The sequence below is a fragment of the Acipenser ruthenus genome, chromosome 13 (assembly GCF_902713425.1).
Source record: "Acipenser ruthenus chromosome 13, fAciRut3.2 maternal haplotype, whole genome shotgun sequence".
In the NCBI taxonomy this organism is placed as follows: Eukaryota; Metazoa; Chordata; class Actinopteri; order Acipenseriformes; family Acipenseridae; genus Acipenser; species Acipenser ruthenus.
In genome coordinates, this window is record NC_081201.1 from 5,107,241 (window position 1) to 5,128,695 (window position 21,455).

The 21,455-nt window shown below is 36.0% G+C and overlaps 2 protein-coding genes across 2 annotated transcripts in view; both read right to left on the reverse strand.

Annotated features, from left to right (window-relative positions):
• Positions 1-1,139, reverse strand: part of LOC117418552 (retinoic acid-induced protein 1-like) — a 30,330-nt gene extending 29,191 nt beyond the window's left edge. Inside the window, exon 1 of the mRNA XM_034031722.3 lies at positions 702-1,139. The gene's annotated coding sequence lies outside the window, so the exon portion shown is untranslated. The remainder of the gene's footprint in view (positions 1-701) is intronic.
• An 11,848-nt stretch (positions 1,140-12,987) lies between these two features.
• Positions 12,988-17,853, reverse strand: LOC117417662 (forkhead box protein L3-like). The gene is made up of 3 exons (XM_034029846.3): positions 17,084-17,853; positions 15,855-16,023; positions 12,988-15,027 (listed from the first exon to the last, which is right to left on the reverse strand). The coding sequence occupies exons 1-3, from the start codon at positions 17,188-17,190 to the stop codon at positions 14,572-14,574; spliced, it is 732 nt and encodes a 243-aa protein (XP_033885737.1). The 5' UTR covers positions 17,191-17,853; the 3' UTR covers positions 12,988-14,571.
• Positions 17,854-21,455: the final 3,602 nt, after the last annotated feature.

The following is a 21,455-nucleotide window of genomic DNA, read 5'->3' on the forward strand; positions in this document are numbered from 1 at the left end:
TTATTTAATTCATGCTAGTTTCCTATCTTCTGATGTCACTGAGGACACAATGCACCCCCCTGCCCTTCTGTCTCTCTAAATGAGTTTCCAGGCTGTCCTAGGCGTCTATTTCAGTCATCTATGACACTGCAGTCTCAGTGCAATGTTTAATAGCTTTTAACTGCAGCAGCAATTCAAGGTTCTCTTGTTTTGAAGCACTCTGATTGGTAAAGAACAACGAAGTCTGTGAAACCCCACAATTGGTCAAAGACAGCAACACAAATAAATCACCCCAGTTTCCCTTTATTTTGGCTTGCTCCACGATTATAACAATAATAGGCTGAATAATAGAAAAAATAAGACCGACAAGCCGCTAAGGTTTAATGACACAGCATTGTCAGTGCACCTGTAATTGACAGTGCTACTTTCAGGCTTTTTATCTGATTTTTTAAGGTAATTAGGGCAATTTTTGTCATGCCTGTATGCACTAAAGATGTAGTATCCTTTTTTACTTCCATAAACAGATCAGTCATACAAACTCCAAATAGTTATCCCATATGTTGCTATACTGTCCCTGCAGATAGAATGCATTCTAACAAATACAATGTTTTTTTATGTTTTGCTCTTGCACATGCACACACACTAGTAAACAGTTTAGTGACATTGAGATGCCAAAAGAACCACCATCAGAAGAATCAGAAGAAAACGCTTGACAACAGTACCTGCTTATGTATTGGTCTGTCTCCCTCTCCTTTCCAGCAAAGCTCGACCAGATTAGATCCTCAGCAAGGTGAAATAGCACAGAAATTTCCAATCAGCTGCAGCCACTCTCTCTAATGTTCCTTCCTCTTACCCTTAGCAGCCATATTCACAGAGGCCAGGGAGATACAAAGCAATTAGAAGCCAGCCCTGTAGCTTCCAGACTGAATGTATAATGGAATTAGCACTGGGATGCTCAGCTGGCGGATCCTGCAGCCAGTCCGATAGAGAGAGAGAGAGAGAGAGAGAGAGAGAGAGAGAGAGAGAGAGAGAGAGAGAGAGAGAGAGAGAGAGAGAGAGAGTTAGCCAGGCGTTCAGGGTCAAGGGAAGCCAGTAACAGGGCCACCTGCTCTGGCAATGTCAAGTGAAGAAGGATGCTTCCTTGAGACGTTTTGACTGGCTCTTTCTGTCCCTCTGAGTGGGTGGCAAGCAGACTGATCAGTGTGTGAGTGTGTGTGTGTGTGTGTGCGTGTGATTGTGCCATGAATGAAAATAAGGAGGAGGGGCCCCCCTTTCAGTGAATAACCGACTCGGCGGAACATTCAGTGGCTCAGACAAATTTGGCTACTACATTACAGAGCGCCCTCCAACCCTCCTTTAATCAGAGCGCAGCAGCACAGCAAAGCAAGAGACAGCCTGCAGGAAAGAAGCAGCCACTTATCACCTGGCTCACTGAAATACTGATTCTGAACGCTTTTCTGAAAGACTGATAAACAACCCAATTCAACCAGTATGTTTTTGGTCGTGTTTTGTTCTGCTATTGTTTCCCTATCATAAAATTCTGACATACTGTAGCAACATTGGTTTGTGTTTTGTTTTATGTGCTTTCCTTTATATAACAAAACAACCAATATAACTGGCACTAATAGGAATGGCTGAACTACCCTCTTGCCCTTTAGAGGAGGGTGATCTCTCAAAGGCACATTGATGGGGAAGGGGGAGCTACAGCTGCCCATGCTGTACTTGCTCTGTGTATAAATAGAGGACTTCGCGCTCCAGTGCCACTAATTCAGCATCTTTCTCTATGCTGAATTCTTCACTTTTCTGATAATAATACTCCGACAGCAGTTAATTCATTCTAAATTTAAAAAAAATATATTATTTTTCCTTACTTTGAGCTGAGAAGAAAATGTATAAAAGATGAATGGTTCAGTCTGGTTTGATCTGCTAGATCTTTCATTTTTTTTTTATATGAATTGTTATTTCTAAAGGAAGAGAATGGTTAGTGGTAGACCTACGGTAGTTTAGAGATTACAGTATTTAAAAAAATGTTACAATTACATCGCAAAATCTGAGTAGTACAGATATGCAATACTGCATGTCCTTTAAAACACATGATGGGATTTGTATTGATTTATTTTTCTACTAAAACTTCATTTATACTTGTATGTATTGCGCATATGTTATGCTTACAATCTTTTGCCTCTGCCTGCTTTTCCAGATCTCCAGATCAGAGATGATGCACCTGACTAAGCTAAATCCCAGCTCATCAAATTGATCGATCAATAGATAGATAGAGATAGAGATAGATAAATAGATAGATGGATAGATATAGGAAGGTTATTTTCTCTAAACACATACAAGTTACATTGTATATTGCTTTGATATCTGCAAATATATAGTACCCTCATTAGAGCAGGGTCTCCTGGTGTCTCGTCTACTGGAACCCTTTATCAGTGTGTGTGCTGCAGTGACGGTAACATTAAGCAGATTTACTGTTCAGGAGATACACAGGCATTGAAGCACTGCATTAGAAGGATCCTAACAACGAAGCATATATGAATAAGGGCAGAATACTTAGCCAGGTTAATCCTTTTTACTTTAATTGCTGTTGATCAAGAAAATATGAAGCATCAGACTTCCACGTTTTTATAATAAACCAATAGTGCCGTAACACATCGACTAAAGAAATCCTTAAATGACACACCAGATTCAGAATAAAAAGTATTGAAAACTACAGCTACGTTCTGAACCAAAATAAAATGACATCTTTAATTACAAACAGGATCAGTTTGGTTTTGACTGCCAGGTGCATTTTTTTTTTTTTTTTGGCCAAATAGTCTGAAGGGCCATGTTTGACCAACCCTAAGTTATATTATAAAATGGGAGTGATTGCTATTGCAGATTCAATCAAAACACCAATGTGATGGAATATATCAGTACTTTGTAGCTGATGTTTGAAATGCTCCATTGATATATGTGCTTAATAGATGTGCAATAACAGAACCCTCTTTAATGCTGCTTTATAACTATTTTAATCGTGTATTACATTTCTAATTATGTTTTCTAGTTTGAAGTACTATATACAGTATATATATATATATATATATATATATATATATATATATATATATATATATATATATATATATATATTTAAAATAAATATGGTGAATTAATGAACCATCTTAAGCATTAAAAAACAAAAGGAAAGCCTTCAACAAATAACTGTGTTTATTTATAAAAACCCAGTTTGAACATGTAAAAAACCTTGAAGAGGGTAATTAAAGGCTCACACTGTGGAGGAAAGAAAAAGCCATTTGAAGAACAGGGGCCTTCACACAGCTGTATACAATGGCTTCACTGGACCACTTTACCGGCGTGCTCTGAAATGCAGAGCCTTGCATCTGGTTAGCTTTAATTAGCTGTAGCACCCTGGCTGTCTGTGGCAGCATGAGGGCCTGGGATGTGTGAGTATATTAATCTGTACAGATGTGTGATACAGCTTGTGCGTATCGCAGCAAACGTCACAGCTCGTCCCTGCATGCTCAGAAAAGAAAGGCAGGCTGCCTAGTGTGCAGAGGGTAAACAACATGGACAGAGACTGCAACGGAAGATGTATCAGCTGTCTCTCTGAACTCAAAGCCTGCAAACCTCTCTCTGGCCAGTAAAGCTGCCCGCTAATAATCAGAATTAACTTTCTAGTCTCATTCACATGCTAAAGCCCCCGGGGCTTCACCTTTCTCTTGATCAGATAGAGCAGAGGATGGGATAGGCTGTGGATTTGATTCCAATCTGTATGTAAAAGCTCTTGTAAATTCCCTGTATAAGTCTCAGGAATATGTACGGCTGCTTTTCAGTTTAGGGATATAAAAGCAAAGCATAATGTTTGCCTGGAGAGTTTGCAGTATTACAGAGTGATGTTTTATAGACAAGTTGGTGAAGTTCATCTGAACCTCAGTTGAATCAAGGGATTAGTCTGGCCTAGCAGCCCCAATGTGCTGTTCTGATTTGATCTTCTGGTTCGATGTAGGCATTTTTTTTCTCAGAAACTGTGCAGATGAGTGGGCTTGGAATACATACAGCATGCACAAATACATGCAGAAAAATATCCCTAAAAATGTAACAGAAATTCAATCCATAATATTTCCTCAGCACCCTCAGAACACTGAAGCAGTCCTGTTCAACTAAAAGCAGTACCTGACATCACATTGCGTGTCTTTAGGCTAAGAAGGTCGATGGAAATGTGTTCATGCACTGATGAAGCTCCATGAATCTAGCACTCTGCACAGTTGGGTTATTAATATTAACCAGCGAATAGCACTTTGAGATGAAGCTTTTCAAAGGTGTCAAGAGGCGAATGCAGAGAGCTGCACAATCTTGCTGCTACACCAGTTTCAATTAAACTGAGCTGCACGAACATCAATAAAATGAAGTACGGCATAATCAAAACACTGGATGTAGAATATGAAATCTGTCAATTAACTGCGGCTGGCAGATATGTTGACAGGTGAAGGGGCCGACTTTTCCTTCAAGAAGAGCTCCAGTGGCATTTTTTTCCCCAGATACTGTAGTACATTACCTAAGTCAGGTCAAAAAAAAAAAAGGCTCTCCTCACAAGCACCCAGCAATTAATTTTGCAATGTGCTAAAATAATGCACAATAATTTATATGATTTTAAATAGAATAAAATCCATATAAATAAAATAAACTCAACTAATATTACAATTAAATTAAACATATTGTATATTAAAATGGCATAGTGTTTTTGGTACTGTGTTTTTTTGGTACCTTATGATATCATTGCAGAAACATTTTATAAAATGAATTGGTAATACATTAATAATTGGTAGTCAAATAATATTGGGGACACCACTTCTGCAATGGACTGCATTCTCATTAAAATCAAGGTATTTAATATGTAAGACCATGTCTGACTCTGGATAAAATGGAAAAGAAATACCCAACACCCCATGGTTTTTAAAATGTATTCAACATATGTCCCAAATTTTGCTGAATGAGCGAGTAATGTTTGAATTGTTGTGATTTTATTTTCCCTTTTAAAAAAGGACCACTTGTACTTTTTGTTTCACATCTAATAATAAGTAGAAATTGTCAGACGTGGGATTTGAAAGTGGGGCTCTGGAGGAGATGGTAAGCTGACCTCAGCTCATTTACCCTGCTCACCCATCATGAGTCGCTAATGAGGGAGACCCACTGCTGAGACGTCACTGATGGTGCAGTGACTCACTGCATTGGAAACTAGTGATTTAGTGTGAAGCAGAACCAGACTCAGCTTTGACTGCCCTTTCTGGTGATTATGCAGCGTGAAGCACTCTCTGTCTTCAAGCCTTCTGGTTCCCAATCTGGCCTGGCTGTTCCTGTCTCTCTCATAATAACAGTATGCAGCAAAGCCAGGGCGAGGTTGTTTCTATGGAGATAGAGAAAGAGCAGCTTTTGCTTGATACTTGTTTTATTGTTACCAGGGGTGATAAAAATTCTCATTAAAGGCACCGGCAAACTGAATTGATATCTAAATGGATATCTGTCTGCTGGTCTTTGAAACGATTGGAGGAAACTCGGTTGAGAGAGATCTTTTCAGCAGTGCATTAGACCAGCTGCCTACTAGAAAAATAACCCAATACAGTTAGAATTCTTCTTCTTCTTCTTCTTCTTCTTCTTCTTCTTCTTCTTCTTCTTCTTATCATTACATTCACTGCACCAAGTTTTTTTTTTTATTTAATAATGTTGTTAACAGACACATTTTAACAGAAATATATAATATTACTGTTCAAGAATGCATGTGTTGCCACATCAAAATATGTCATTCTTAATCATTTCTTTACAAATTCCAGATGGATTATATATTCTATTAGATAAAGTCTTGGGTTTCAGATGGTTTGCTTCTTTAAAATTCCTCTTTTAATGGATTAAATAATAATAATAATAATAATAATAATAATAATAATAATAATAATAATAATAATAATAAAAGTTATTTTGTGTGCACACAGCAGCACACCTGCAACATCTTATTTTCAATTGGATACCTAACCCTGAAGATTACCTTGCAGTTTGCGTTATTTCACTGCTTGCTGGGTGCACAGTGATGGAGACTGAAGTTCGATGCAGTTTCTCCAGTGCAGTTACAGCATGAACACTGGCCCTATTGCAGCTCTCCCAGTCGCTCCAGTGTCAAGGTGACCCATATTCTCTTCCAGAACATAGCCTTTTACAGTTTGTTTCTCCAACTTTTATTATAAGATGAGGATATGTATATATACAGATACAGATTTGACTATATATATATATATATATATATATATATATATATATATATATATATATATATATATATATATATATATATATATATATACCTGTATATTATATAGTACAGGTCTGACTAGATATGTTTTGTTAAGCAAGCAGGAATGAAATGGCCCACACCACCTCTGTACAGGGTCCCCAAGTGGCTCACCTGGTAAAACTACAGCCGCGTGCTGTGCAGGTTCACGTCCCGGCTGTGCAGAGTCACCGGTCTTCACTGGGGATTCCGAAGGGAGCATCGCATTGGCTTGGGCGCTCCTGTGAGTAAGGGAGGAAAAACTGTCAGGGACTGTTTCTCCTCATCGTGCTCCAGCGAAGCCTGCTGGCCATGCGCCCAATGAGCTCAAAAGCGGACATCTGCAGCGATGGCCTTTGACCTCCAGAGGTCGGTAGCTTGCTGACATCTACTCTTGAGTTCCTGGGTGTAAAAGAGGAAGCTGGCTCGCCATGGAATCGGAGGACGTCAACTGAACCTTCAGTTCTCTGGAGAGTTGTGGGGGATTGCTGCGGTGAGTGGAAAAATGATTGGACCTTACAAATTGGGGAGAAAACAAAAAACACTTCTCGAAAAACAAATGCACATTTTTGGACAGCACTGAAAAAACAAATAAACAATTAGCTCAAATATCTCAAATAGCTTATTCTGTGGGCTGCTCTTGTATATTACCTGGTTGCTGTATAGCTATTTGCAGAAACAGGTTCTGGCGGTCAATATGTCATACAGTCAAGAAAATCTCAGTTCAGCAGCACTATTAAAGTAGAGCCGTGGAGCTGTCCTCTTTGCCAGGGAGTGAACTGCACTCTCTGTGCCTGAAGGGATCTGGGAAGTGATTTTTCTTCAACTTGCACTTGGGGGCAGCCTGGGTATTTTTAGAGCCAATTCATCCAAGCATAGTCATCTACTGCTCCATTTTATTGCATGCAAAATAAGCCAACAAGTCACAGGCTGAACTGAAGTTTAGCTTTCCTGAAAAGATAACTGCGGTGATATATGACAGCCCCAAAGACATTTATAGGCTATAATTAGCCTTGACTTTGGAGGAAGGTATGTGTTGTGTGCAGTGTGGGCAGAAAATTAAAGTTAAAGGTATGCTGGGTGACATTAACTTGTACCAGGCCCAAGGCAGTCGAACCAAATTGAAAAGCAAATGCAGGGAGCAACTGAGGCACTTCATTATTTGAAAAAGTGGCCCTGAATTAAGTAACATGTCCCCGACTTAACATGATAACATGGCTATTATGATGCTTTTTTTAAAACATTTTTTTATTTAACCCATAGGTAGATGTTGTACAGACATCAATAATAGTTCTGTTTTAGGGCAGCCTGAAACAAATTCACATCATGGTACCATCTAGTGGAGGTTCATCGTAACTACAACTGTATAATACCCAATATAAACATAGAGCTGTTACAGCTTTGTTGATAGCTTGCAAACCTCCCTTTTTATCATGTTTTTAAAAATATTTTTGAATAATAGAAACAGAGAGAACAGTAGCAACAGCATTATGGTGGTTTTGAGGCAAGCTTGCAGGGCCATATTGGGAAGCTTTTGGTGTTGGGCCAATAAATATACAGGACATTTATTCCTAAATTTCCTGTGGTGACACTCCTCCAGCACATTTTAGAAGCACAGAGATTTATCAGATTAGCTTTTAGCACCTACTCCCCCATCTGCCTCTCCAGTCCTTAGCTGAGTGCAGATCTGCAGACACTGCTCACGCCTTCAATCAGGTCGATAAGCACTTTATTCAGACAGTCTCTCCGACGATACCACGGCAACCACACAGCGCACTGGGTGGGAGGCAGGCCAGAACTCTTTCCTAGGGAGCCCCTCCTGACACATCCACAGTTCAAGAGGTCAGCCTGCTTCCCTACTGGGTTAACCCCTTCCTTCCCAGTGGGAGATTCCAGCAATAGGCAGCACTGGATTTAGGTTTGAACTGCTAATTTGTGTGGGTTTTCAACTGATTATGTGGTTTCAAGAGGTAATAAATCTGTCCCTTTCATTTATATGCTGTCTACAGTGAAATTAATTGATATTTAAATTGATACAAACCTCTGCTGGATTGTTTTTTATTTACATGCAAGAAACATGTGAATGTATTGACATCTATTGCAAGTCATCAGCAAAGCATTGCAGCTGATTGAAGGTCCAGCTGGTTCCATGGCAACCAGAGATGCTGCCTTCTGAAGAGTTAAAACCAGGATAAAGATTATATTGCCATCTTCTGGTTGTATGTTGGTACTGTAAACCTACAAGGGTCAAGAAAAATTTATGGTCATATTAGTTTAAAACTCTAAAAAATGTGTTATTAAACTGTTTGATTATTATTAAAAAGAAATAACAGCTTATATATATATATATATATATATATATATATATATATATATATATATATATATACATATACACACACACACACACACACACACAGTGTATAGGTTTATAGTTTAATGACACAATATTGGTGTAATTATTTCTAGTTCTCATAATATTGTATTGCTAAAACCTATATTATTATTATTATTATTATTATTATTATTATTATTATTATTATTATTATTATTATTATTATTATTAGTAGTAGTAGTATTATTATTATTATTATTATTATTATTATTATTATTATTAGTATAATAATAATAATAATAATAATAATAATAATAATAATAATAATAATAATAATAATAATAATAATTCACAGATTCCTAGTAAATCTGGCTCAAATGTCCATAAGTAACACCAGCACTTCTAAACACTGCTAAAAATTAGATACTACACTAAATCCTGTAGGTCATTTTCTGTTGTATGGTTTTATTCTGGATAACAAAAAACTACAATAAATACAAATTTGATTTGTTTAAACACATTTGGTATTCATTTATTAAAACATGAAGGATAATGCACCATCAGATTTGTTTACTTTTTGTACACTCACAGCACCACCTTGTGGATTTGATTGTGATTAATTCACGTTATAACCCTAACCCTTGTCTGATACAATTGTGTACTTGCATGGATCGTGCAAAAAGATTTACACATTACATTGTAACTGTGCATAATAACATTATACTTATGTGTAAGTACACATGTATTTGCTGTGTAACTACTATGTAAATACACAGTAATTACAGATACAATGTAAAGTTTTACCAGTGACACAACCTAAGTAATGCACAATCATCACGTGCTTTTGAATGAGTCATTGCAATCATGGTTTTAATGTGTGTTGATCATCCAAAACTTAGGTAGTGTGGATAAGGTGTATGAATGCCTGAAACTGGAAAGTACTTTTCTTTCTTTCTTTCTTTCTTTCTTTCTTTCTTTCTTTCTTTCTTTCTTTCTTTCTTTCACTAAAACAAAACAAAATCAAATAAAACAAAACAAACCTCAATGCAAGCAATGAAACATGTCCTAGTACGCCAGCACATGCAAACAATCACAGGATTTAACCCTAACCCTGCTTAATTCTTTATTTATATTCTAAATAAACCTTTTAAATTATCGCTACATTGTTATAAAGCACAAATTCTTATGTGCGGGCTATAACATTCCACACTATGAGTGCAGTAAGAACACATTTTCTGTGAAATGCAACCCATCACACTAATATCCAGTAGAAAAAGCACACCTCAATCAATGTTCAAGTCATCTGACATTTCCCTTTGATTTATGGATTAACCTTTACTTCCCACTTGATTTAACTTGCTTGTTTTCATCACTTACTGATTTGTTTCAAACCATCATTTCCCAGCTGGTCCCTGGCTAAGTCAAAGCATTCCTGGTGATTAAACATCAAGAACAAGGTCTGTGTTTTACAAACAATGGGCAAAAACAAGCAAACTAGGGCACAATTAAGATGAAATGAGCCGGGATGGTCTCCAACTTAAATTCACATTTAAGAACGTGGAACGAGACTAAGCTATCAAAAATGTCCCCACAAAAAAACAGGACTGTTGCTTCAATAAGAAGACTGTGGCCTGTCCAGGGAGACCGTGAGCTTAATGCAACTAATTCATTAACTTTAACGCCTTTAATCCCAATACCTGAATCATTCTTATAACAATACCAGTTATCTACAGTACCCATGCTGACCATTCCCCTTATACAGTATATATTTCCATGTTAAATAACCTCTGTGTAAACAGCACCTGTCTATATAGAGCACTTTTAGGAGGTCTCTTGAGTGGTCAGTATTATCAGCTTTGAGTTCTCTTGTAGGGTTGGGGTTAGGTGATGTGTTGGAGTACGAGGGTCAGACTTTATTTGTTTATCATATACATATAAACTTTTAATGTAGGTAGAACCTCATGTCTTGTGAAAAGATAACATTAAAGCCTCTTTTGCTACCTGTACTAAAGGTAGTGGATTGCTGTAGCACATCATTGATTTGGGCCGATTGCCCATTATGAGTGATACTGAGAAAATGTTACAGTGAGCTTCTATGAGAGTCCCAGGAGAGGCAAGGAACTAACAAGGCTAGCTGCTGACTTTAACTATTGTTAATTGGTTAATGAACGCCAATTGATTAATACTATGGTAGGCACTCCATAAGGCTGCAGGTCTAATTAGCACTCTGTGACTCAAACTCTTTAAAATGGGACTTCAGCCACTACGTTCACATTCATGCTAATGTCCCTTAAGTACCCAGAATACTCACTATATTACCAGTCATGTCATTTAGCCCTAACTGAGACCTCAAGCGAGCCAGTGTAATGCCTGCAACGAGGGCTTTATTGCTGTTATTGACAAAAACAAACAGATTTTGTAAGAAAACATTTTAAATGTGTGTGTTTGTTTAATAACAGCATCTAGCAAAGGAACAATGACCAGTAACAATCTATTCAGAATCTGATTGGCTGTGACAGTGAAATTTATAATCTTGTTTTCCATGGCTTGCCTTGTAATTGGATACCATGTTTACAATATATAATTACAGATAGTATAAATAATTGCATTCCTGTTACATTGTGCTGTAGTCTAAATACAAACATGTTTTTGACGATGTTTTCAGAATTAGAAACTGGGAAAAAGAATGATTGCTACCTATGTTTTATGTCCACGGTTTGGCTATTGTGTCAATAAGAATCTCCATTAGCCTGCGATTTTCAGTAGCTATCAAGCCTTCTTCAGTTCTAGGGGTAATGAATATATTCAAATATAAAAAACTAATGTAGAATATTAATCAAAATCTCTGTCAGAGAACACAGTCCACCAAATTGGTAAATGATCTTAAGTACTTCAAGCAACAGATTAAACAAAAAAAACAAAAAAACCCACAGAAGTATAAAATTAAATGACCTATTTCTGTTTACTGTTCAGGTTTTAATAAAGTTGCAGCTCATCGCCTTCCCAATTTCTCTTGTAATTTTGTTGTGGTCGCCAAGCTGGAAATCTTGTTGTTGCACCAAAACCCTTTATATTTAAATTCACTTGCAGTGTTTAACAAGTTTCAAGATACATCAGCGTTTCTCACAATACACTCCTGTTTGTTTGTTTTGTGTTTTTTTTTTTTTTTAGTACACAATTAAATATAAGCCATGCAGAAAACATATTCCATATTTTAATGGAAATATTTTAAACAGACAAAGAGTAGCTTCCTGTATCTCCTAAGGAGGCTCAAGTCTGTATTCCCTGTACACTGCATGCATGTTTAGCTTTGAGTGCTTTGTGTTTCAACCAGCAGCCGCCACATTTATGCTAAGTTAATTTACCTAAATATATCCCTAGCATATGGCAATACATGACCAACTTTGTTAATGGAAATCTGTTGATCCATAACACCTCTAGTGGTAAACATTTGCTAGGGGGCAATACAATATTAATGTTAATATCAATGATCGATCAGAGGATTTGCAAGAAGGCATAGAGTGTTTAATTATAATTGCATTAAGAATGGCATTGTAATGGCTTCAGCATTTGAATAAGGTCACATCTAACCCTCACCTTGCAAGTGTTCTAGTATATTAAATGCCACTCATGTTAAGTGCATTGAAACCTGCTGGATGTAGTCAGAATATAATATAAAGGTTAAATTGAAAAATGTCCCTTCACTCCCGGGAAAACGTATAATGATTGATATCCCTTTGCACAAAAAGAAATGTTAACCGTCCGTCTTAAAATGTAATTTTTTTATGAATAAATTGTATTTAAATGAACTATTAGGAATAAATCTGGTATGTTGCAATTTCACTTGAATTGAAAAGGTCACAGTAGGGTTTAGAAGGGTTTACACAAGGTTAGACTTATTTCATTTGTCTATTTCTTAATTGCCTTCAGAAAGAGTAAAAAAAACACTCAAGTCCTCTGTCATATCCAAAGATTATTTTAGTATTTTTTTTTCTCTCTACAGTGCCCCTTAAGTTTCTTAGGCAAGCCAAGGAAAAGCAAATCTGTATGTTTATTGTCTTACTGTGGATGGAGAATACATTACTGAAATAGAGCATCACATTATATTATTCATAAAGCAAATTTCAAAACTCGGTAATGTATTTTAGAGAATTACACACAAGCGTACTAAATAAGATAAATATGACCATCTTGCTAGAATGTACTAAAAAAAAATTGTGTCAAGTATGTAGTAAGAGAGCCTTTTGTGATATTTACATTACTTTCTTTATATTTACCTCCTTAGAATTACTAATCAGATTTAAGTATATATTCCTCGAAAACTATAATTTTGTATTTGTCTGCTCTGCCTATCTGTTCCCATAGTATGAATTATTAAGTGCTGTAACATTATTTTTTTTATACACTTTTTACATGACATTTATACCTAAATCCCAGACACAAGGAAAATAATTTTAGACAGTTTTGCATGGTTGTAATCATATTTAGCAGTATCTTGTAAAAACAAAGTTAAATGAACAAGGGTTCTGATTTAAAAAAAAACAAAACAATGGGAAAAAAACCTTTAATATTACAAAGCAGGTTTAGTCAGTCTTTATTTTTGTACATACGCACTGGTGAAAACTTGGTGAAATCAGGTTATTTTTTTTTATTATATTTTTATTATATTTTATTAATACTTCAAATAGAGTTTTCAATTATATTTCCATTCATCACACACAATAAAAACGGAAACAACATTTTATTTTACAAAAAGGATCTTGATCATTAGTTAATAATACTGTACATACAATATGTTGATTAATGTTCTTTTTTTCTTTCTTTATTTTTTTTTTTTTAAAGAATTTACATGTGAAATCCGGTTAAAACACAATTTTTAAAATTCTGTTTGGACAGTAGAAATTAAGAAATAAGATTAAAAAAAACCCTAAATCCAGAACCCCTAATTATGAACTGCTGTACTATACATTACATTTAGTCAGTGAAGCCTGTTACCATGCACTGGTTCGGGGATATCATTTTTGCTTTGCACATTTTTGCCTTAACAACTCAAATTAAAAATACAGTTGTAGTAATCTACACCATATATACAGTATGAAACACCATTAGCTTGCTAAGGGTTTTCAGTACAGGTAAGAGGGACACACTGACAGCTTGGTCATCCCTTTTGAACCTTTTTACAAATACACTTCAAAGAATACATTCTCAGAGCATTTTACTTAAAATCATTATGCAAAGCAAAATAGTTTGAAACAACAAGTTAAGGTGAAGTCTTAAAGATGTTTTTTTTTTAATTATTAGAATTGATTGGGTGATAGTTGAGAAACAAAAAATGTAAAAAAAATAATAATAAAAAAAAACATTTTAAAATGGAAGCACAATTCTGTGTCTAATCATTTTGTATTTTTTATTTTTAGCAACCTAGTTCTTATTTTGTCTCTATTGATCAAGCTGCCTGCGTTTAAGTATTTACAGTTTTTAGAGCTACCATGTATTAAGTGATTAGATACAGTTGACCAGCCCGGCATCCTACAACGCACATGGTCCTGTACATGGTAACTGATCATTATAGAGTGATGTTAATTACAATTGTTATATTTGTGCCAGTTACCACTTTTTCCTCTGATGTCTTTTCCGAATCCTCTGAGGAATTCCCGGTTCCTGTGCACGACACAGATCCCTTTAAAAACCCTGTACAGTGTGGATCTGTAAAACACCATGATCCAGCTTGGCTTTTCTTACATTTTATTGTTCTTGCATGGTTCTGGACAGACAGCTGTGTTGGGAGAGGTTCAGGGGTTAAATAATCAAATCTCACACCAGTACAGAAACTAAAAACTACACTGCTACTATTTGGAAGGACGGGGCTGATAATGCCTGTAGGTGTTATAATGCCTCCCAACTCTTTTCCTATTAAGACAGGGCTCTAGTTTCACATTGTCCAGACATGCAGGTTGATGTGCTGTGGCTCCAGCTGGTGAACTTTGCTAACCGTCCCACTGAAGTGGGGTCTCAGCCCTGGCATTGGGTCCGGGGCTGAGAGGATGTAATCAATGCTGAACTTGATTTCAGAGTCAGGTTTTGGCAGGTTGGAGTTTACCTGAACCTGCTGGTGGCCGGTGTCACTGGGATAGAAAGTGTCTGATTCCTGCTGCCTGGACCCAGTCCCCAGATGGTTGTCATGGAATCCCCCGAGTGCAGAGGGCAGCTCTGGGGATGGGGGCCCGTCACTCTGATCCGTCTCATCTCTGTATCCTGATTTCATATTGCGCCTCCTCCTTCTTCTCCTGTAGTTCCCGTTTTCAAAGAGATCCAGCATGGATTCGCAGCCTGTTGCAAACGTCCAGTAGTTTCCTTTCCCTTTCTCGTTGCCCTCTGTTCTGGGAACCTGCAGTTAAAGATACAGCAACACTTAACACTTCATTCTTATTATTAGCTGTGGGGAAAATGTTTGGGAAATAAAAATGTACAATAAACATAATGTAATTGGTAAAACGTTTAATGAATTGTGCCCTTATAAATTCCCAAACCAACTATAGTAATAAACAGCAACACAATAAAGCATGTTATGCTCTTAGTTTTTTTTTTTTTTTTTTTGTGACATACATTAAAAAGTTTGGTTAACATGCACATTAATTTTCTGCTTGCTAATAGTCAATGCATATAGTTTAAAAGTTTAAATGTCAGCCTGTCAGACAAAACTACAAATTAAGTCAATAAATAAACACGGTGCAATCTGTGTAATTCACTTTTGTATAGTTCTGATGTCTTCTGTGTGATGCGTACCATTTGGTCAGTTGGTAGAACAGTAGTTTTGTCTGCAAGCATTACTATACTGTACTTTTTATCTGTAAGCATTTTATACACCTACTGTTCGAAAGAGGTAATGTTGACATCTGCAATCATTTACACTTAAATTCAGTATTATTGAAAATATTATTAATAATATTTTCAATAATAATCTCTTAAATTTCTTTGGTAATTTCTCAAATATGAGGATATCTCTGTCTACTTTGAGTTCAAGGAAAGTAATCAAAACAACTAGTTTTGACATATTTTGTTTTGCTTTGCTTGTATGACTTGGGGTTTAAGTAGCTTACCAATAATAAAACAGGATGCCAGGTGTAGTGTTTGTGTTGCACCTCGCATTCCTGTATAGAACAGTAAATCCTAGCCTCGGAGTAAACATGCACAGATACTTCAAGGGCAGCTCACCTTTACAAAGCAGCTGTTAAGTGACAGGTTATGTCGGATGGAGTTCTGCCACGCTCTTTGATTGGATCTGTAGTAAGCGAACTTCTTCATGATAAAATCATAGATACCAGACAAGGTAACTTTGGTTCCAGGACTCTGTTGGATGGCCATTGCGATGAGAGCTATGTAACTGATCAAGACATAAACGATGGTCAATGTGGTGTAGCATTTTCCTATTTTATATTAAAGTATAAAGCTAAAAAATACTATTTCCAAGCTGTTCAAAAGGTTGCTGTTGAAAACCCTTTTTATTGGACCAATACAAAATCATATTTGTCTGTTTCCAAATATCACAGAGACCTCTTTTACATCCAATACTGTAAAATTTGATGAAATTAGCTTCCATATATATATATATATATATATATATATATATACATTTCCAAATCATAAACTTATGTAAAATTAAAGTATCTCTGTCTTTTTAATTTAACATATATATACATATATATATATATATATATATATATATATATATATATATATATATATATATAGAATGGGCTAGTGATGGTAGCTATTTATTATAAATAACATTTTCATGAAGAAATGCTATAAATACATTTCTAAAGGGGAAAAAAAATATGTGGCACCATTTTCTAAATCATGCAAATAAACTTATATGAAAACAAGACACTTATTATTATTATTATTATTATTATTATTATTATTATTATTATTAATAATAATAATAATAATAATAAACAGTAATATAAGCAATATTTTTTTTTCTTAAACTTGAGAAATTCTTTATAATGACTCATTTTTATAAATTGTAAATAGCATCAATATAAATGCCGACTTACAGTGCCACATATTGATAGATTGATTTAATTTAATTAAAAACACGTACATATAAATTATAACTAAATAAAACTTAACAGTATCATCTTAATATGAAGATCATATTATGCTGCTTCTCTGTTCCCCCAGAAACATACAGTTAAAATGTAATCAGTGTAATAAATAACAATTATAGGTGAGAAAAAAAAAACAAAAAAACCAAAAAAACCCTATAGTTTAGCATACTGTTATATAGGACTTCATTGTATTTTGGTGTAAAATGATTATCCCTATACAGTAAACCTAACAGGCAGCTGCACTGGATACACAACACTTTGCTATAGAAGCATATTACTGATCAGTAAAGAGAGACTTCAGTAAGGTAACAGGAGCACTGCTGCACTTACCTGTATGCAGGTCTGGATATGTGCTTCTCTTCATCTGAGCTACATGTTAGAAAGTCATCGCCATCATAATTGAAACAGTTATAAGGATATTGAGAATTATCAAACATTATCCAGGTTGTTTTTTTTCTGACTGTTAACAAAAAACAAACAATCAAACCCCAAACAAACAGAAAAATGGTATTTTTTTGACCAGTAACCTCTTGTTTGTTTGTTAGAGAGGCACTGAGAGTCCTTCTCAGATTGTTATAAATAAGACTACGCTTAACCTGGTGGTGAGGTAGATTTTTTTCTAGCCCCTTAACTCTGGATCATGAAGTCCTATAGGCACGCAGCCACCAACCAGCAGTCTGTTGGGAGACGTATCTCTCTTTTCCAATCTGCTTGTAAAACAAGGCTGCTAATAACAGAATACATCGGTTAGTTCTTTCTCTCATGAACGTTTGAACCCTGGGCGTGGTCAAGCAGTAGCAAGTCTCTCCCTCAAACTCACTTACTGGGTGGTCCTATGTACAGAACAAGCAAGCGTGCCCCCATTCCCAGCTACAAAACCAAACACATGAAAACAACATAGCACACCTAGCATTAATAAAGTATTGCGCACGCTAGTTTGATCCTTGATGAGTGTCTGGGTGTATGTTATAGCGTTATTATCCACTGCTAAAACGACACATTTTTGTTTCTATCCTCTACAACAACAAACTACGGAAGCTGCAGCCAATAATGCAAGTTCCGCAGATTTAATCTATAATACAGTATAATATACATAAATTGCATTTCCGTGACTAAAAGGAATGATCTGTGTTCAAAGAGGAGCGAACAGAGAATTGCGAGGGACTACTGTCAGGCGGGCAAGGGAAAGGAAAATAGCTCCGGGCTGTAAACGCCTTGTGTGGGCTTTGATCCCGAGAATGGATAAAGCTGATAGCTGACATCAACAATACGCTAGCAGTTTAATAGCGCTTGGGGTTTTGGGGTTTTCTCCAACAAATGATCCAAACCAGAAACTGTACATTGCGAACTCGAAGGATCAGGCGTCTTAAAAAAAAAAAAAAATGCTTGAGAAGATTATTGGATTTATTAAAGCATGTCAATATTATTCATTCTAAAGATGAAACTAACAACAAAGGCATAGCGATATGGAATGCCAAATTAGTAATCATTTCAGAAAAATTAAGACGATGAAGAAGAATACACGAAGTTACCAACATACCGTTCTTTCTTTAAATCAATAATTCAAATTGTTGCGGAAAACAGAAGGTTACATGGGACTATAGCAGGTGCGTAAGGAGAGTGAAAATCTGGCTAAAAGAGGGCACATATCGGATATCAATAGAAATGAATGAAAAAAGAAACACCGCATAAATACAGAATCGAGAATTAAAATGCAATAAATTAAAACATATCCAACTCATTAATATGGGCCTGCTAATCTGGTATAAAAGTATAAATCAGCATTGTGTATTAATGTATTGCTATTCAAGTTCAACATCCCTATGCTTTAACAATCTAGGAAAGAAAATAATAAAATGGAAACGCAAATTTAAACAATTTTACCAATCATTTTTAAAAGCATGTTGCTGTTCAAACGGCCTTTTTCGAAGTATACTATCGAGCGCTTATATGGGCTCAGTAGGCTATATATATTCGATAGTTCTTCCCGGATTGAATTAATAAAGTGGGTACGGGTGTGTTGTGGGTGTGGCCACAAAACACCTGTTTATTATTATTATTTATTTATTTATATCAAAAACTGCTTCAGTTACTCTATTGATATCTTTAAAAAAAAAGAAAGAAAAAAAAGCCTCAAGGTTGAAATATGACACTTTTTAAGACTTTGCCATACCTAGACACTTCAAATCAATTCGTATATATATCTGCTAAAATTGCTTTAGTAATACTACAGTCTACTTTAGTACTATTACAATATACTATACTACTACTATAGTTAATATAACACATGGGGGTGGGGTTAGCGCAATCACAAATGCAAGGGTGTAGAGCACAGATCTTGTTACTTTATCAAGCTTGTATGTTTAATTCAATGCATTTTCTTTGATTTTCTATGTATACAAAAGTGGGCACACATATACCATTGTATTATATATTAAATCCTGTTATAAGGATATTAACTGAAGCACTGCTAGAAACACTGTGGTACTTTAAATAGTTCTGAACAGTTACAATAATCATCACTGAGTTGTTGCATGTGATTCATACAGCTTTACTGCATGTTCTGTTTAAATAGGAGGAGCAGATCTGAAATGTAGCGGATGCATCTTTTTACAAGTCCCCTTAGTGCAACAGAAAATCATTAACTTGGTAGAAAGAATTAAACCAAGCATTCCCATTCCAGGTTGTAGTGCTAATTGCAATTAGGTTCAATAATGGTTGATTGCATTGTCATCGAAGCCATGTGTGCTTGCTAAATCCATTCAGCACATAATGAATACATTTTTAACCACGTGGAGGCGACTGGATAGCATACTGTGTAGACTAATGTCTTAATTTCACTACAGTGGAGCAGCTATGTACTAGACTGTGCAGTAATTATTCTTTACCTCCCTGCTACTATTGTGAATGAAAGATAACAACAATACAGCCACAGCATAAATTTAGTTCAAAAACACTCCCAAGAGCCATTGAAAATGTGCTCCCTTACAGGATTTAAGTGGAGCATGCATGGTGAGTCATAGGGCATGTAAACAGCTAATAGACAAAAATCAAAAAATAAGAAACACAACAAACCATTTCAATGTGCCTCCTGGCTCTCTGGAGTCAAGATCCCATGGACTGGGTCATGCATTCCCATGACGCAATTTCCTCAAAATCTATTTCATAGTCTGGGGCCATTTGCATTATGTTGGCCTACCGTGCTGCTTGGTTACTTCTGTTGCCATTCTTCAAAAACACATTAACATTGATAAGCTACTGTTGTGAAAATCAATGTAAATCTAGCTATGAGATCCCCCCCCCCCCCCAACATAAGATGGACACATTTAGAAACCCAGTACCTTCTGCCATAGCTTCCCTGGGGTTTTCATAAATGAACTTGCCTTGATGTGGGATTCTAAAAATACCCGTCTCCTAAGAATTCTTAGCATGTTGACAAGTAGAAAAGTGAGGACAGGGGTTGCCCTGGCTTAAATATTTAATATTTGTTAGTGGCTATACACTGGTAACCAGTCCGGTAACAACTATCTCTACAATGAAGTGAATTTAAATCTTTGCATTGTTAATTGCTTCCATTTTTGAGCTACTGGGGGAATCAATCACAGTATAGGGAATGAGTACAGCAGCTACATGCAGTACTGTACAGATTGTATTAGTAGTTTGGGTTTGGCTTGCTCTGACCTTTGTCAAACCTGCAAACGTCTCCTTTGGCTGTGTTCTTCTGTGTATGGAAATGTGAGGACATTTGCGTCTTTGTGTGATTTATTCAATGTTGATAAATTACCATATACTTTTTTAAATACAATTATTTTTAATAATTGTACAGTGACAGTAAATGAGAAAAACAGAGAGATCTTCATTTAAATTAAGCTGGGATGAAGAATGCTGGCATTAGGAAATGAAGCTCAATACAACCTTCATCGAAGACACGTTCTGCTTCATGAAAGGAACCCAATGTTATTTTCCCACCTAGAAATAATGGAATTGAAACTACTTAGGGCAGCAGTGTGGAGTAGTGGTTAGGGCTCTGTACTCTTGACCGGAGGGTCATGGGTTCAATCCCAGCTGGGGGACACTGCTGTTGTACCCTTGAGCAAGGTACTTTACCTAGATTGCTCCAGTAAAAACCCAACTGTATAAATGGGTAATTGTATTTAAAAAAAATAATGTGATATCTTGTAACAATTGTAAGTCGCCCTGGATAAGGGCGTCAGCTAAGAAATAAATAATACTTATTGACAAAGCCAAATTATAATAAAACACAACTCTGGGTTTTTTTTTTTTGTGGTTTGCTTTTGATGCTGCAGTTTTTACATAGCAGTGTCAAATTTGGCAGATGGACATTGGGTATTATAGTCTAGAGCATTTTAAAAAACAAATAAAAGCCAAAGGAAAATGTGTGTGTGTGCCATTTTAACAGGCTCCAATAGGAAAGTGGGCTAAATACAGATTTTAAAATATAATATATTCAGCACTAACACATTTGTACTTTACTGAATACGTTTGGAAAGAATTCTGTCCTTTCCCATCCAGGGACATACCCTCTTCTTTTTTCATTGTTTTTTTCTGCATGATTAAAACTCTAGGTGGCGCCAAGTCACTACAAAATGAATCCCAGACAGCTTTTTCATATTCAGGACAGGTTACATGCTTTTAGTCTGTCCTTTTGGGCCCTAGTCTTCTTTCTAGCATTCTACTGTAG